The following is a 17,206-nucleotide window of genomic DNA, read 5'->3' as shown; positions in this document are numbered from 1 at the left end:
CAAGACAAGGAAATAAAGGGAATCCAAATGGGAGCAGAGGAGGTCAAACTCTCCCTCTTTGCTGACGACATGATCTTATACTTAGAGAACCCCAAAGACTCAACTACAAGACTCCTAGAAGTCATCAAAAAATACAGTAATGTTTCAGGATATAAAATCAATGTCCACAAGTCAGTAGCCTTTGTGTACACCAATAACAGTCAAGATGAGAAGCTAATTAAGGACACAACTCCCTTCACCATAGTTTCAAAGAAAATGAAATACCTAGGAGTATACCTAACGAAGGAGGTGAAGGACCTCTATAAAGAAAACTATGAAATCCTCAGAAAGGAAATAGCAGAGGATATTAACAAATGGAAGAACATAACATGCTCATGGATGGGAAGAATCAACATTGTTAAAATGTCTATACTTCCCAAAGCAATCTACCTATTCAATGCCATTTCTATCAAAATACCAACATCGTACTTTCAAGATTTGGAAAAAATGATTCTGCGTTTTGTATGGAACCGGAAAAAACCCCGTATAGCTAAGGCAGTTCTCTGTAACAAAAATAAAGCTGGGGGCATCAGCATACCAGATTTTAGTCTGTACTACAAAGCCATAGTGCTCAAGACAGCATGGTACTGGCACAAAAACAGAGACATAGACGCTTGGAATCGAATTGAAAACCAAGAAATGAAACTAACATTTTACAACCACCTAATCTTTGATAAACCAAACAAGAACATACCTTGGGGGAAAGACTCCCTATTCAATAAATGGTGTTGGGAGAACTGGATGTCTACATGTAAAAGACTGAAACTGGACCCACACCTTTCCCCACTCACAAAAATTGATTCAAGATGGATAAAGGACTTAAATTTAAAGCATGAAACAATAAAAATCCTCCAAGAAAGCATAGGAAAAACACTGGAAGATACTGGCCTGGGGAAAGACTTCATGAAGAAGACTGCCATGGCAATTGCAACAACAACAAAAATAAACAAATGGGACTTCATTAAACTGAAAAGCTTCTGTACAGCTAAGGAGACAATAACCAAAGCAAAGAGACAACCTACACAATGGGAAAGGATATTTGCATATTTTCAATCAGACAAAACCTTGATAACTAGGATCTATAGAGAACTCAAATTAATCCACATGAAAAAAAGCCAACAATCCCTTATATCAATGGGCAAGAGACATGAATAGAACTTTCTCTAAAGACAGACAAATGGCTAACAAACACATGAAAAAATGTTCATCATCTCTATATATTAGAGAAATGCAAATCAAAACAACCCTGAGATATCATCTAACCCCAGTGAGAATGGCCCACATCACAAAATCTCAAAACTGCAGATGCTGGCGTGGATGTGGAGAGAAGGGAACACTTTTACACTGCTGGTGGGACTGCAAACTAGTACAACCTTTCTGGAAGGAAGTATGGAGAAACCTCAAAGCACTCAAGCTAGACCTCCCATTTGATCCTGCAATCCCATTACTGGGCATCTACCCAGAAGGAAAGAAATCCTTTTATCATAAGGACACTTGTACTAGACTGTTTCTTGCAGCTCAATTTACAATCGCCAAAATGTGGAAACAGCCTAAATGCCCACCAACCCAGGAATGGATTAACAAGCTGTGGTATATGTATACCATGGAATACTATTCAGCCATTAAAAAAAATGGAGACTTTACATCCTTCGTATTAACCTGGATGGACGTGGAAGACATTATTCTTAGTAAAGCATCACAAGAATGGAGAAGCATGAATCCTATGTACTCAATTTTGATATGAGGACAATTAATGACAATTATGGTTATGGGGGGGAAACAGGAAGAGGGAAGGAGGGAGGTGGGGTGGGGCCTTGGTGTGTGTCACACTTTATGGGGGCAAGACATGATTGCAAGAGGGACTTTACCTAACAATTGCAATCAGTGTAACCTGGCTTATTGTACCCTCAATGAATCCCCAACAAAAAAAAAAAAAGAATTCATAACCATAAAAAGTCAGATCAGTCATATGAACTCCCTTGGTCAACAGGGTGACAACCAACACAGAAACACTGCCTCAACACCGAGGAAAACTAATTGGACATCCACGGTCAACTTAATGACTCTGGTTTTGCTAGGCTCATGCTTAAACTGAAGCAAATCAGTCACAGGTAATGGAAATGGACGTCTAATAAAGTTGGTCTCATGCAACCGAGCCAATATGTGGCAGATTATATTTGACTTAACACTAGTATTACAGAGGGGAAAACCGAAAAGGCAAAAAAACCTACTTTGTTTTTTAAGTTCTTCAAGTTGTTCTTCCTTTAGATCTAACTGTTCTGTAAGTCGTGATGCTGAATCCAGTGCAGCGTTTGCTTCATCCAACTGTTCCTGAGGGAGGAAATTTCATTATGAAGCAGTATGCAAAAACAGGTTCACACAATGTAAGCTGGGAAGCATCTGAGAGTTGCCCCTTTACTACTCAGCTGATGATGCGGCACCTCTGTGACCACAGGCAAGTTCATGAGACTAATAAAAGTATCAAACACAGAACTCATACTCTTCCACCATACGACACTGCCTCTGTCAGAGGAATTAAATAAAAAGAGCAGATGCTACTAAATGACAGCATAGTGACAGAAGTCTAAGAGAAAAAACAGAAAGAAATCAAACAAAAACCATATGGAACGTCAAGAAATACAGCAACAAATGCTGTTTTTTAATTTTCAGAAAATAATAAAGTGATGCTTTCATTATGTCTTTGCTACTTTAAATTTTATATCCTTGACTAGTGAATCTGAGCCTTTTTTTCATGTTTCAGGATAGTTGGATTAGTTGGATCTGCTCTTCTGTGAAACCTCTCTGCATACGTTGCCCATGATGCTACTGAGGTTTCTCTAGTCAGTTTATAAGAACACCTTGTGCAGTAGAGATGACTTTTTGTCATTTGTGCTATACAGGTATTGTTTACCAGAACTGCCATTTGTCTACTGACTCTATAGTACACTGGTTTTCAACCTGTGTACCGTGGCCATAGGACACGGGTGTGCTGTGAGAGAATCTTAGGTGCACCAACAATATTTCTAAAGATCGTTAATTGCCTGGGCACGGTGGCTCACACCTATAATCCTAGCACTCTGGGAGGGTGGGTCACCTGAGCTCAGGGGTTCAAGATCAGCTGAGCAAGAGTGAGACCCGTCTCTAAAAATAGCTGGGCATTGTGGCGGGCACCTGTATCCAAGCTACTTTGGAGGCTGAGGTAAGAGAAATCGCTTGAGCCTGGGACTTTGAGGTTGGTGTGAGTAATGACAACTATGACAAACATATTGCTGTGAAGGTATTTTGCAAAAGTAATCATAGTCATTAATCAGTTGAATTTGAGAAAGGTACATTATCCTGGGTAAGTATGGGTATGCCTGATTGAACCAGTTGGAAGTTTATAAAAGCAGGGCTTAGATATCCAAAATAAAAATAAGAAATTCCTTCTATAGACAGCAGCTTCCACCCATGCCTGTGGAGTTCCATCCTGCTTGTGATTTTCCTTTCCTGACTGGCTGTAGACAACAGCCTTGGCCCATGCCTGTGAGTTCCAGCCTGCCTTTGATGTGGTCTGCCCCTACTAACTGACAACGTTACAAATTTCAAACCTGTTTTTCAGCCTTCACAACCACATAGCTCATTCCTTATAATAAATGATTTATGTGTGTATTCATACAAATATGTCATACATACAAATTTGGCATATACACACACACCCTACTGGTTTTGCTTCTAAGGGTAGAGCCCTGACGGATACACAGATAAAGATTAAAATAATAAATTTAAAATAAAAAATGTATTATTCAAATTCACAAAACTAAATTTAGTATAAAGAAAATTTAAACTTTTTTTCCTTATTTTTGCATGTTTATGCAGTGCGGAGACATTTTTAACATGTGTATAATGCATAATGATCAAGTCAGGGTATTTAGAGTATCTATCATTTGAGTACATTTTTTACATACAGACACCCTACTCCACTATCAAACGCTTAATTTGTTTCCTTCTAGTTTAATATATGTTTGTATCTAACAGCTTCTCTTCATCTTCCCCATAAATAAACTTTCAAAAATTTTTTTAGCTCACAGTATTAATAATTATTAAATTATTAAAGCTTAAAACAACACTAAGACTTTTTTAAAACTCAGCATTTAGATTTCATTATTCCTTTTATCACTTGTTTGGCTTTTATTTCTTTCATTTTAGCTGTTATCTTTATTAATATTAAATTATTAAGATTAATTAATATTAAATATTAATTTTATTTTGTTCTTCCTCTAGTTTACATTTTTTAATTTAAAACATAAGATTAGTTAAAAAAAAATTTCGACTGCCATTCTAGCAGTTTAATAGACTAGATATTCTGGACCCATTGGAAACAACTAAAAGTATTAGATAAAATATATCTTTTATATGGTAAAATTACTGGGCCGTAGAGGGTAAAACATACATATATGTATATTTCTTTTAAATGTATTAATGAACTGACCAAAAAGTAGGCATAAATGGTCAATGAACATACCAAAAGATGCTTGACCTCATTAGTAATCAGGGAAATGAAAATTAAAATCACAAGAAGATAGCCATTCTGTTTGGGTTTGAATGTGTCCCCCACAGTTCATGCATTGGAAACTGATCCCCAATGTGGCAATGTTGAGAGGTGTGGCCTTAAATGGTGTTAAGGACGTGTTTGGGCGATGGGGGCACTGTCTTCATGAATGGATTAATGTACTTTTTATGGGAGTGTGTTCCTTATAAAAAGATAAGTTCGGCCCCCTCTTGTGCTCTCTCCCACCCTTTCACCCTCTCTTTGCTCTTCTGCCGTGGGATGAAGTAGCAAGAAAGCCCTTGCCAGATGCCAGCCCCTTGATCTTAGACTTTCTAGCCTTCACAACCTGTAAGCCAATAAATTTCTTTTCATTATAATGTACCCAGGATGTGGTATTCTGTTTAACAGCATGAAATGGACTAAATCATCTTCCCAAAGGTGGCAAAAACTTAAAAAATCTGATAATGGGCTGGGCACAGTGGATCACATTTGCAATTGAAGTAGGAGGACTGCTTGAGCTCAAGAGTTTGAGAACACCCTGAGCAAAAGCCAGACCCCATCTCTACTAAAAACAGAAAACCAACCAGATTCCTTCTCTACTAGAAGTAGAAAAATTAGCCAAGCATTGTGGTGTGTACCTATACTCCCAGCTACTCAAAAGGCTGAGGCAGGAAGATTATTTCAGCCCAAGAGTTTGAGATTGCAGTGAGCTATGATGATGTCACTGCCAACCTGGGGTGACAGAGCTAGGCTCTGCCTTTAAAAAAAAAGTTCTGATAATGCTACGTGTTGATAAGGATGTAGAATAAGAACTCTTAGGCACTGCTGATAGGAATAAATTAGCAAAATGGCTTTAGAAAACAATTTGCTGGCTGGGCGTGGTGGTTCACATCTATAATCCTAGCACTATGAGAAGCTGAGGCAGGGGCAGCGCCTGTGGCTCAGTGAGTAGGGCGCCAGCCCCATATGCCGAGGGTGGCGGGTTCAAACCCAGCCCCGGCCAAACTGCAACCAAAAAAAAAAAAAAATAGCCGAGTGTTGTGGCGGGCGCCTGTAGTCCCAGCTGCTCGGGAGGCTGAGGCAAGAGAATCGCGTAAGCCCAAGAGTTAAGAGGTTGCTGTGAGCCGTGTGACGCCACGGCACTCTACCTGAGGGCAGTACATGAGACTCTGTCTCTACAAAAAAAAAAAAAAAAAAAGAGAAGCTGAGGCAGGATTGCTCCAGGAGTTCAAGATCAGCCTGACCACCACAACTCTTCTGAAAATAGAAAAATTAACCAGGTATGGTGGCACATTTCTGTAGTCTCAGTTACTCCAGAGGCTGAGGCAAGAGGATTGCTTGAGCCCAGGAGTTAGAGGTTGCTGCAAGCTAGGCTGACGCCAGGGCACTCTAGCCAAGGTGACAGAGTAAGTCTGTCTCAAAAAAGAAAAGAAAAGAAAGAAAACAATTTGCCATCATCTAGTAAAAATGAAGTTGCTTGTGCGTATGTGTGTGTATCCCTTAACTCAGCAATTCCAATCAAGATACACACCTAAAAGAAGCTCTTTTACGTGTGTACCAGGAGATGAACATGAGGAGGTACACAATCATTTTATTTGTATCTAAGATATCTGAAATGTCCTTTACAGTAAAATGGGCAAATTATATATTCATGCAGTGAATACTGCAGTAAAGATAATGAACCATCTACACATAGTAACATGGCTGAATCTCATGAACATAATGCTAAAAAAAAAAAAAAAAAAAAGCAAGCCTCGGAAAACTTATGCAAAACCAAACAATGTGTGGTTTGGAGATGCAATTGTATGTGATAAAACTGTAAAGAAAAATGGGGTTGGGGAGATAAATATACAATTTCGGAATAGTGGTTATCTACAAAGAAGTAGGAAAGTGATGAGATGGGGGGAAGGCATAAGAAACTCCAAAGGATGACATTCCATTTCTTCCACTGGGTGCTGAGTACACGTGTACTTGCTGTATTGTGCTATTCTCACATTTCATAGATATTATCTACATTTTTTTACAGCTGCTTAATACTTAATAAAAATTTAATAGAATATACATCTTTACTTACTTGAGACATTAATGTTCCTGAACAGCACAATTGCCACTAATGCCAGGTAGATAAATTTTATTACTTTCTATTAGCTATTGTCAGAGTCTAATTGTGACTTGGAAAAGTTTCCCCTAAACCTAAAAATAAGTCATTTTGGTGTCACATCTCCTCATAGGTGTTCATGTTTATTTATATATTATATAATTTTTGTATGTATGAAATATAGCATAATAATAAAGAGAAAAATATTTTAAAGCTGATGCTGCAAAAGAAAAGATATAATTGAATAGAACTTACTTTAATCCATGTGAAATACAGTACCCAGTATGGTTATTTTGTTGAAAGGAAAAAAATTATAAAGTTAAAATTGTAGAATAATTGAGATTTTTTTCCAGAGATCTAAGACACCCAAGTGTGTTAAAAAATTTAAATGTCCTATAATCTCACATTTGCTGTATCTACTCTAAACCATGTCACCTGAGGGAATTCCTAAGTATCTTGTTAACTGTTACATCCCAGCAGAGGGCTAGATACAGAGCAGCCACTCAAACAACATGAACAGTCTAAATTATTTCTAAGGTAAAGATTCTGTAAGTAATTTTTTCACAAACAATAAAATCTACAAGATAAAACTATTTTGACTTACCTGCAATGATATCACTTTTCCTTCCAGATTTTCTGCCTTTTTCTTCCATTCAGCTATGAGCTGTTTTTGCTTTTCTAGCTCAGCAGAATACATGGCTTTTTCCTCTATAAGAAAGTTACATTAGTACTTTGCAACTGTATGATAAAACTGCAATTTTAAGACATTTGAAATTTTAAAAATCTAACAAAAATGGTTCAAATGTCTCATCAAGAAAATTTTACATGCCTTAGTGCTAATATTAAGTTGAACTAAAGTACAAAGATCATTGTTTTCTCTGCTTAAGCCCTTCTCCACCTGTCTATCGAACAGATTCTTCTCTTTCTTCATTAACTCCATTGAAATATTTCCTCTTTGGCCATGATTTCTCTACAGCAGTGGTTCTCAACCTGTGGGTTGTGACCCATAGGAACTATATCAAAGGGCTGCAGCATTAGGAAGGTTAAGAACCACTGCTCTACAGCCTCAGGACCATATCACTTTGTATGCACACTCGGTCAAGTAATTTATACCATAAAGCAGATCTAGAAAATTCTTACGTTTAAAATTCAAGATTTCAACCATCTAAAGAACACACAGGTACAAACTTAAAGTCTTGATTAGGCACAAAACTATAAGATCCTGTTACTTCATTATCCCCATATCCAATCACTCCTGCCTTGTCCCCATTAGCACTTAACTGTCAAGAATTACTGAATGGAGGCTGGTGCAGTGGCTCATGCCTGTAATCCTAGCACTCTGGGAGGCCGAAGTTCAAGACCTGCCTGAGCAAGAGCGAGACCCTGTCTCTAAAAATAGCCGGGCGTTGTGGTGGGTGCCTGTAGTCCCAGCTACTAGGGAGGCTGAGACAAGAGAATTGCTTGAGCCCCAGAGTTAGAGGTTGCTGTGAGCTATGAGCTATGTCACCACAGCACTCTACTGAGGGTGACAAAGTGAAACTCTGTCTCAAAAAAAAAAAAGAATTACCAAATGCACTAATAAACAAATGGATGGGTGAATGATTTTAATTGATTAAAGAAGAATATGAAAAAGCATTATTTGATTCTCAGAATCAAACAGGTCTAGTTGCTGTTATGTTTCCAAAAGGTATTTTCACTTGGACTAGAAAATGTAGTTACCTCAAAGTACAGATAAATAGCTAAGAACAAGTTAATATTTCGAAGGATAGTAATTATCAATGATTAACACCAATGTAAGTTCAACCTCCAACCGCTATCTTAAAACGTAGCCATCTTTTCAACGTGTGTATCTCTTTCTTTCTCTGTATTCCTTTCTTTATAACCTGGTCATCTTTCCTTGTGTTACCCTTACGATTCCTTAACTCTCACCTTAACTGGTAATGCAATACTAAAACATATTTTTAGGCCAGGCACAGTGGCTTAAACCTGTAGTCCCAATGCTCCCAATGACGGGAGCATTCCTTGAGCCCAGGAGTTCATGGTTATAGTGAGCCCTGACAGTGCCACTGCCCTGCAGCCTGGGCGATAGGGCAAGACCCTGTCTCCAAATAAAAACTAAATAAATAAAACCAAATTTTAATAATTACTAAATGTATTTTATGTTTCCTATTTTTTTTATTAAGCCATTTGTACATAGATCATGAATACATTTATGCCATTATGGGCTTCAGTGTGTTGATTACTTATACAAATAGGAGTGTATGTTTCCTATTCTTAATTATAAAAGGAATCTAAATAACTTGTTGAGGACTACTTCAACTCCCCCCACACACACACAAATGGGTAACCTTTTGAAGATTTCCCTTTGCCTAATCTAAAATAGCACCCAAATATGGTAAAATTACTAAAGACTATAATTTTTCTTTATTGAAAGATTGACCGTACAACTTACCTTGTTGGAAATGCTCTAGCACCATCTGCAGGTTGGCTAGTGACAGAGCATACTGCTTTACTTGTTCCTGAGACACAGAAAGCTGCAGTGCAATTTCATCCCTTTGCTTGGAGACCACATTCAATTGTTCTTGCAATGACTCTACCTGCACACTGGCTTGATGGCTTCAAACAAAGAATAAAAGTCAAACTGCTTCTATCTATTTAGAGGAACTATCCCCACATCTTATTGCTCTTAAGTTAGATTTCAAAGTATTTAGATACTTTGACAAGATAAAACATCTTCCTTACATTTTCTTATCGTGGAAAACTCTTATTCAAAATATAAATAACATATAAGTTGCCATTTTAATGTGTACAGTTCAGTAGCGGCACTATGTACATCCACACTGTTGTGCAACCATTACCACCACCAATCTCCACAACTTATTTCATCTTCCCAAACTGCAACTCCACACCCATTAAATAATAACTCCCTCCTCTCCGGGAAACTGCCATTCTACTTTCTATCCCTATGAACTTGAGCTTGCTGACATTTTGTTGTTTTAAAGTTACATTTCAAAGAAACTTGAAGGATTCCTCATCTTCATTCTCCTTGTTTGTACTAACTCAATCAGCCTTCCTGTGAAAGTGACTGAACAAGTGGCAATCCTTTTAAAGACTGAGAGTTACGGTAAACAAGAAATGTCAGCAAAAGAAAAATTTACAAATAGCCTGCAACCTTCATGTTTCCAAACTTTTAAGATGTAATTTACCATAAAATGTTACAAGGAACCTTGAAGTCATACTGTCTAGGTTCCAATAAGGAAAGAATCCCATGACGCTTCCCTGCTTTCGACACTTGCAATCCTGGTGAACTTAAGCCTATCCAAAGATTAACCCATTGATGAACTGGCCTAGATATTAAAGTATCTTTTACTATCATCTTTCTGCCTAGATTAAATACAATAACCCCTACCCCAAATAATAATCCAGAGATCCTTAAGAGATCTACAGAGTACCTATCCAGGCTTCTATCATTGATGTACCTCCTTAATATATAATGATTATATTCAAAATACTGCACTAGTCTTCCTGGGTTTTTAATATACAGTTCTTATTTAAGAGTAGCCCATTAAAGCTCATTAAGATCAACTACCTCACTTTGAAGAGATTTTACCCAATAGCACCCTCTTGTGGAAGGAACAGTAAATTGATCACAGGAAGACCTGAACTCTGTCCCCAAATTTCTCTGGACTTTATTCAACTTTGCTGACTAGAAAATCACTCAAAGGGTAACTGCACACATACATGAAATTAGTCATGATGACACTTAGAAAGTAAATAAATACCAGGTATTAATATTGTTAAGTAAGAGCTCAAAACACCATAACCTGGTTTGCAGATCTGAGTTGCACATACAACAAATATTTACTGAGAAGCTATGTATATTGTATGCTGTATATTGATGGGTACAAAATGAATGACATAATTCTGACCTATCAGTGACCTTACATATCATTGGGTGGAAGACACTGTAAGACAGATCAACAATTATCTGTACCCTGGGAAGAGAAAATCAGAGAGAGGGAAGGAGGTGGGGGGGGTCACGGTATGTGACACGCCTTTTGAGGGCAGGACACAATTATAAGAGGGACTTTACCTAACAAATGCAATCAATGTAATCTGGTTCTTTGTACTCTCAATGAATCCCCAACAATTAAAAAAATAAATAAACCAATTACCTGTAGCCTAAAGTAAAACATGACTGTATTATCAAAAAACAAACAAAAAAACTTACCATGCAAGTTCAAAGGAAAAACCTCACACCTGGTTTGTTTCTAGATATGAGGGAGCAGGATACTAAACAAAGCACCCTTCAGGAAGAAAATGGAATTTGAAGAACAGGTGAGATTGATAAAAAAAAAATAAATAAATGTTAGGGATTAGGTCCCACTCTCCAGATAGAAGAAGTAATACAAAAAGAAGCAGCAGAAGAAAAAGAAATAAGAAAAAAAAAATGGCTCTATCTGAGGAAATGAGTAATATAGTTTATCTGGATAAGGATAATGTGAAAAATAAGGCTAAAGTAGTACAGAGCATGACAGCACTCAGTGGTTTTAAAAAGCTGAAACACTCTAAATTCTCAATAAATGACTGGGTTAAAGAAATTCTGGCAAATCCAAATACTGATATACTATATAGCCATAAAATGCTACTACAAAAATATATGGCTTAATATTTATCAAAACTCATACTATCAAGTGACACAAATAGGTTACAAAATAGTATGAAATTAAAAAACAAATACCATGATTATCTTAATTGATGCAGAAAAAGCTTTTGATAATATCCAGCATCCCTTTATGATCAGAACACTTAAGAAAATCGGTATAGAAGGGATATTTCTCAAACTGATAGAATCCATCTACAGCAAACCCACAGCCAATATCGTATTGAATGGAGTATTGAAATCATTTCCACTCAGATCAGGAACCAGACAAGGTTGCCCATTGTCTCCACTGCTCTTTAACATTGTAATGGAAGTTTTAGCCATCATAATTAGGGAATAAAAGGTGATCAAGGGTATTCATATAGGGTCACAAGAGATCAAACTTGCACTCTTCACAGATGATATGATTGTATATCTGAAAACACCAGGGATTCTACCACAAAATTCTTAGAAGTGATCAAAGAATACAGCAGCATCTCAGGGTACAAAATCAACATTCATAAATTTATATATACCAACAATAGTCAAGCTGAAAAAACAATTAAGGACTCTATCCTATTCACAGTAGTGCCAAAGAAGATGGAATATTTGGGAGTTTACCTAACAAAGAACGTGAAAGATCTCTATAAAAAGAACTATGAAACTCTAAGAAAAGAAATAGCTGAAAATGTTAACAAATGGAAAAACATACCATGCTCATGGCTGAGAAGAATCAACATTATTAAAATGTCCATACTACTCAAAGCAATATACACTTTTAATGCAATCCCTATTAAAGCTCCACTGTCATACTTTAAAGATCTTGAAAAATAATACTTTGTTTTATAAGGAATCAGAAAAAACCTCAAATAGCCAAGACATTACTCAGAAATAAAAACAAAGCAGGAGGAATCACGCTACCAGACCTCAAACTATACTATAAATTGATAGTGATCAAAACAGTATGGTACTGGCACAAAAACAGAGAAGTAGATGTATGGAACAGAATAGAGAACCAAGAGATGAACCCAGCTACTTCCATTATTTAATCTTTGACAAGCCAATTAAAAACATTCAGTGGGGAAAAGATTCCCTATTTAACAAATGGTACTGGGTGAACTGGATGGCGACCTGTAGAAGGCTCAAACTGGACCCACACCTTTCACCATTAACTAATATAGACGCTCACTGGATTAAAGATTTAAACTTAAGACATGAAACTATAAAAATACTAGAAGAGAGTGCAGAGAAAACTCTTGAAGAAATCGGTCTGGGTGAATATTTTATGAGGAGGACCCCCCGGGCAATTGAAGCAGGTTCAAAAATATACTACTGGGACTTGATCAAACTAAAAAGCTTCTGGACAGTCAAGAACACAGTAAGTAAAGCAAGCAGACAGCCCTCAGAATGGGAGAAGATATTTGCAGGTTATGTCTCCGACAAAGGTTTAATAACCAGAATCCACAGAGAATTCAAACATATAAGCAAGAAAAGAACAAGTGATCCCATTGCAGGAGGGCAAGGGACTTGAAGAGAAACTTCTCTGAAGAAGACAGGTGCACGGCCTACAGACATATGAAAAAAATGCTCATCACCCTTAATCATCAGAGAAATGCAAATCAAAACTACTTTGAGATATCATCTAACTCCAGTAAGATTAGCCCATATCACAAAATCCCAAGACCAGAGATGTTGGGATTTTGCGTGGATATGGAGAAAACGGAACACTTTTACACTGCTGGTGGGAATGCAAATTAATACATTCCTTTTGGAAAGATGTTTGGAGAACACTTAGAGACCTAAAAATAGATCTGCCGTGCAATCCTATAATTCCTCTACAAGGTATGTACCCAAGAAGACCAAAAATCACATTATAACAAGATATTTGTACCAGAATATTTATTGCAGCCCAATTCATAATTGCTAAGTCATGGAAAAAGCCCAACTGCCCATCATCCATGAATGGATTAATAAATTGTGGTATAAAGCAGAGCGCAAGATGGCGGCCGAGAAACAGCTTCCTTGCATCTGGGCACCATGAGGGAGATAAGACTCCAGGCATCTCTGGCTGGTGGGATCTGCCTATAATCATCCCTTTGAGGATACAGAGAGTCGCGAGAGACTTCTGGACCCAAGAGGAGGACAAAAACAGTGGAAAACTGGCAAGTAATCGCGTGCGCTCCATTGGTCTAATCCCGCCGACAGCTGTAAGTGCAGTAGCAGCGAGACTGCAAACTGGAAAGGCCTTACCTCTGAACTGTTTTGGTGTTCTTGGACTTGGCACTCAGTTGAACTGCCTTGGGGAGAGCTTGAGTGGGAGTGCGGAGAACTTTGTGCATTGTCTGGGACCCCAGACTGAGCAGCTGAGCCTGACGGACAGAGCTAATAGTGTTTGGCCGTAGGCCGCAGGGAGCCATTGTGAGAGAAGTGCCCCAACAAGGTCCACCCTAGGACCTTGAGGACTGAAGAGAAACTTAGGGTGTCTACCCTGTGGGCTTTGAGAAATCAGTGGAGACCTCCAGCCATATCAGCATTGTAATTAACATCTCATACCCCAGAAAACCACCGGTTGCCCAGACAATATTCAACAAAATATATGCACTGCTTTGTTTTTGGAGTTTTTTTGTTTGTTTGTTTGATTTTTGTTTATTTTGATGTTGTTGTTTTTGTTTTGTTTTTTAATTTCAACCTTTTCCCTACAGATTTTTTCTTTTCTTTCTCCGGTTTTCTAGTATAAATACAATTTCCCATTGCTGCCTTTTTCAATAACTAGAACTTCATTTTTGCTAGTGTTTCTACCCCTATTATTTGGTTTTTCACCCAATTTTATCCCGTGAAGTTTTCTGTTTGCTTGTTTTGGTTTCATTTATAGCATTTCTGTCTTTCTTCCCCACTTGGTGGAGGTGGGGTACTGTGTCTGATCAGGTTAGTAAAGAGTTGCTCACCTCAAGGGAACCACCCAACCAGGCACCCCCAGAGGTTGGGGTTTTTTAAGGTTGTGTCAAAGTACCCTACTATACACCTATATTGCTCTGTCTCCCTCTTTCTGCGCCACTCTTCTTTTTCTCAATATTCCTTTTACCTAACCCATCTCCTTTCTCTATTTTCTTTTCGTTCTTTCCTTCTTTCTTTCATCCCTTCTTGCTTTTCAACCTTCTCATCCTTCTGGTCCTACACCAAAAGGACTCATCGAAACCTTAGTCCACAGGCAAGGGAACTTAAAGAGCAAGAGGAAGTGAAAGGAAAATTAGGGCAAGGAAACAGATAAAAGAAATCACTCATGAGGAAGAATCAGCAGAAAACGCCAGGCAACATGAAGAACCAGTCCAGAACAACCCCTCCAAGGGACCATGAGGTAGCTACTGCAGAGGATTCCACCTATAAAGAAATGTTAGGAATGACATAAAGGGAATTTAGAATACACATGATGAAAACAATGAAGGAAATGATGGAAACAATGAAGGAAACTGCTAATAAAGTGGAAAATAACCAAAAGGAAATCCAAAAACAGAATCAAATAAGAGATGAACGATATGAAGAATATAGAAAGGATATAGCAGAGCTGAAGGAACTGAAGCAGTCAATGAGGGAACTTACAGATGCAATGGAAAGTATCAGCAACAGGTTAGACCATGCAGAAGAAAGAATTTTGGAGGTAGAAGATAAAGTTCTTGAGATAACTCAGACAGTAAAAGAGGCAGAAAAGAAGAGAGAGAAAGCAGAACGTTCACTGTCAGAATTATGGGACCTTATGAAGCATTCCAACATACGAGTTATAGGAATCCCAGAAGGGGAAGAAGAATGCCCCCAGAGGAATGGAAGCCATACTAGAGAATATTATAAAAGAAAATTTCCCAAATATCACCAAAGATTCTGACACACTCCTTTCAGAGGGATATCGGACCCCAAGTAACCTCAACTCTAACTGAGCTTCTCCAAGACACATTGTGATGAACCTGTCCAAAGTCAAGACAAAAGAAAAGATTCTGCAAGCTGCCAGAAGTAAGCGCCAGTTGACCTACAGGGGCTAATCCATCAGAGTGACTGCAGACTTCTCTAATGAAACTTTCCAAGCAGGAAGACAATGGTCATCTACCTTTAATCTACTTAAACAGAACAATTTCCAGCCCAGAATTTGGTACCCTGCTAAGCTAAGCTTTAAAATTGACGGAGAAATCAAATCATTTACGGATATACAAACATTGAGGAAATTTGCCACAACAAGACCAGCTCTACAGGAAATACTTCAACCGGTTCTACACACTGACCATCACAATGGATCAGCAGCAAAGTAAGAACTCAGAAATTAAAGGGCAGAACCTAACCTCCACACTGATGCAAAAGATAAAACTAAGCAATGGACTCTCACAAAATAAGATGAAAAGAACACTACCACACTTATCAATTATCTCAATAAATGTTAATGGCTTGAATTCCCCACTGAAGAGACATAGATTGGCTGACTGGATTAAAAAACACAAGCCATCCATTTGCTGTCTGCAAGAAACACACCTGGCTTCAAAAGACAAATTAAAGCTCCGAGTCAAGGGTTGGAAGACAATTTTTCAGGCAAACGGAATTCAGAAGAAAAGAAGAGTTGCGATCTTATTTTCAAATACATGTGGATTTAAAGTAACTAAAGTCAAAAAAGACAAAGATGGTCACTTTATATTGGTCAAGGGAAAAATACAACAAGAAGACGTTTCAATTCTAAATATTTATGCACCCAATTTAAATGCTCCCAGGTTCTTGAAACAGACCTTACTCAGTCTAAGCAATATGATATCCGATAATACCATCATAACAGGGGACTTTAACACTCCTCTTACAAAGCTGGATAGATCCTCTAAACAGAAATTAAACAAAGATATAAGAGATTTAAATGAGACCCTAGAACACCTGTGCTTGATAGACGCATATAGAACACTCCATCCCAAAGATAAAGAATACACACTCTTATAGCCGGGCGTTGTGGCGGGTGCCTGTAGTCCCAACTACACGGGAGGCTGAGGCAAGAGAATCGCTTAAGCCCAGGAGTTGGAGGTTGCTGTGAGCTGTATGATGCCATGGCACTCTACCAAGGGCCATAAAGTGAAACTGTCTCTACAAAAAAAAAAAAAAAAAAGAATACACACTCTTCTCATCACCCCATGGAACATTCTCCAAAATTGATCATATCCTGGGACACAAAACAAATATCAACAGAATCAAAAGAATTGAAATTTTACCTTGTATCTTCTCAGACCATAAGGCACTAAGGGTGGAACTCAAATCTAACAAAAACATTCGACCCCACACAAAGACATGGAAATTAAACAATCTTCTATTGAATAACAGATGGGTGCAGGAAGAAATAAAACAGGAAATCATTAACTTCCTTGAGCATAACAACAAAGACACAACCTACCAAAACCTGTGGGATACTGCAAAAGCAGTTTTAAGAGGAAAATTTATCGCTTTAGATGCCTACATTCGAAAAACAGAAAGAGAGCGCATCAACAAACTCACAAGCCATCTTATGGAGTTGGAAAAAGAAGAACAATCTAAGCCTAATGTCAGTAGAAGAAAACAAATCTCCAAAATCAAATCAGAGATCAATGAAATTGAAAACAAAAGAATTATTCAGAAAATTAATGAAACAAGGAGTTGCTTTTTTGAAAAAATTAATAAAATAGATAAAGCACTGGCCAGACTAACAAGAAATAGACAAGTAAAATCTCTAGTAACCTCAATCAGAAATGATAAAGGGGAAATAACAACTGATCCCACAGAGATACAAGAGATCATCTTTGAATACTACCAGAAACTCTATGCCCAGAAATTTGACAATGTGAAGGAAATGGATCAATATTTGGAATCACACCCTCTCCCTAGACTCAGCCAGGAAGAAATAGAGCTC

At 37.8% G+C, this 17,206-nt stretch overlaps 1 protein-coding gene across 3 annotated transcripts in view; it reads right to left on the bottom strand.

Moving 5' to 3' along the window:
- Nucleotides 1–17,206, bottom strand: part of TRIP11 (thyroid hormone receptor interactor 11) — an 82,533-nt gene that overhangs the window by 22,969 nt on the left and 42,358 nt on the right. For 2 of the 3 annotated variants that reach the window (XM_053602394.1, XM_053602395.1), the window contains exons 14-16: nt 9,118–9,281; nt 7,270–7,373; nt 2,271–2,370 (exon numbers count right to left, since the gene is read on the bottom strand). In XM_053602394.1, the coding sequence (XP_053458369.1) occupies nt 2,271–2,370; nt 7,270–7,373; nt 9,118–9,281 (368 nt within the window). Of the gene's footprint in view, nt 1–2,270; nt 2,371–7,269; nt 7,374–9,117; nt 9,282–17,206 lie in introns of those variants that run through there. The other variant, XR_008382428.1, reaches the window with a different exon arrangement.

The sequence above is a fragment of the Nycticebus coucang genome, chromosome 9 (genome assembly GCF_027406575.1).
Source record: "Nycticebus coucang isolate mNycCou1 chromosome 9, mNycCou1.pri, whole genome shotgun sequence".
NCBI classification, from domain to species: Eukaryota; Metazoa; Chordata; class Mammalia; order Primates; family Lorisidae; genus Nycticebus; species Nycticebus coucang.
Note: the sequence above shows the minus strand (reverse complement) of the source record. Positions and strands in the feature narration are given on the sequence as shown.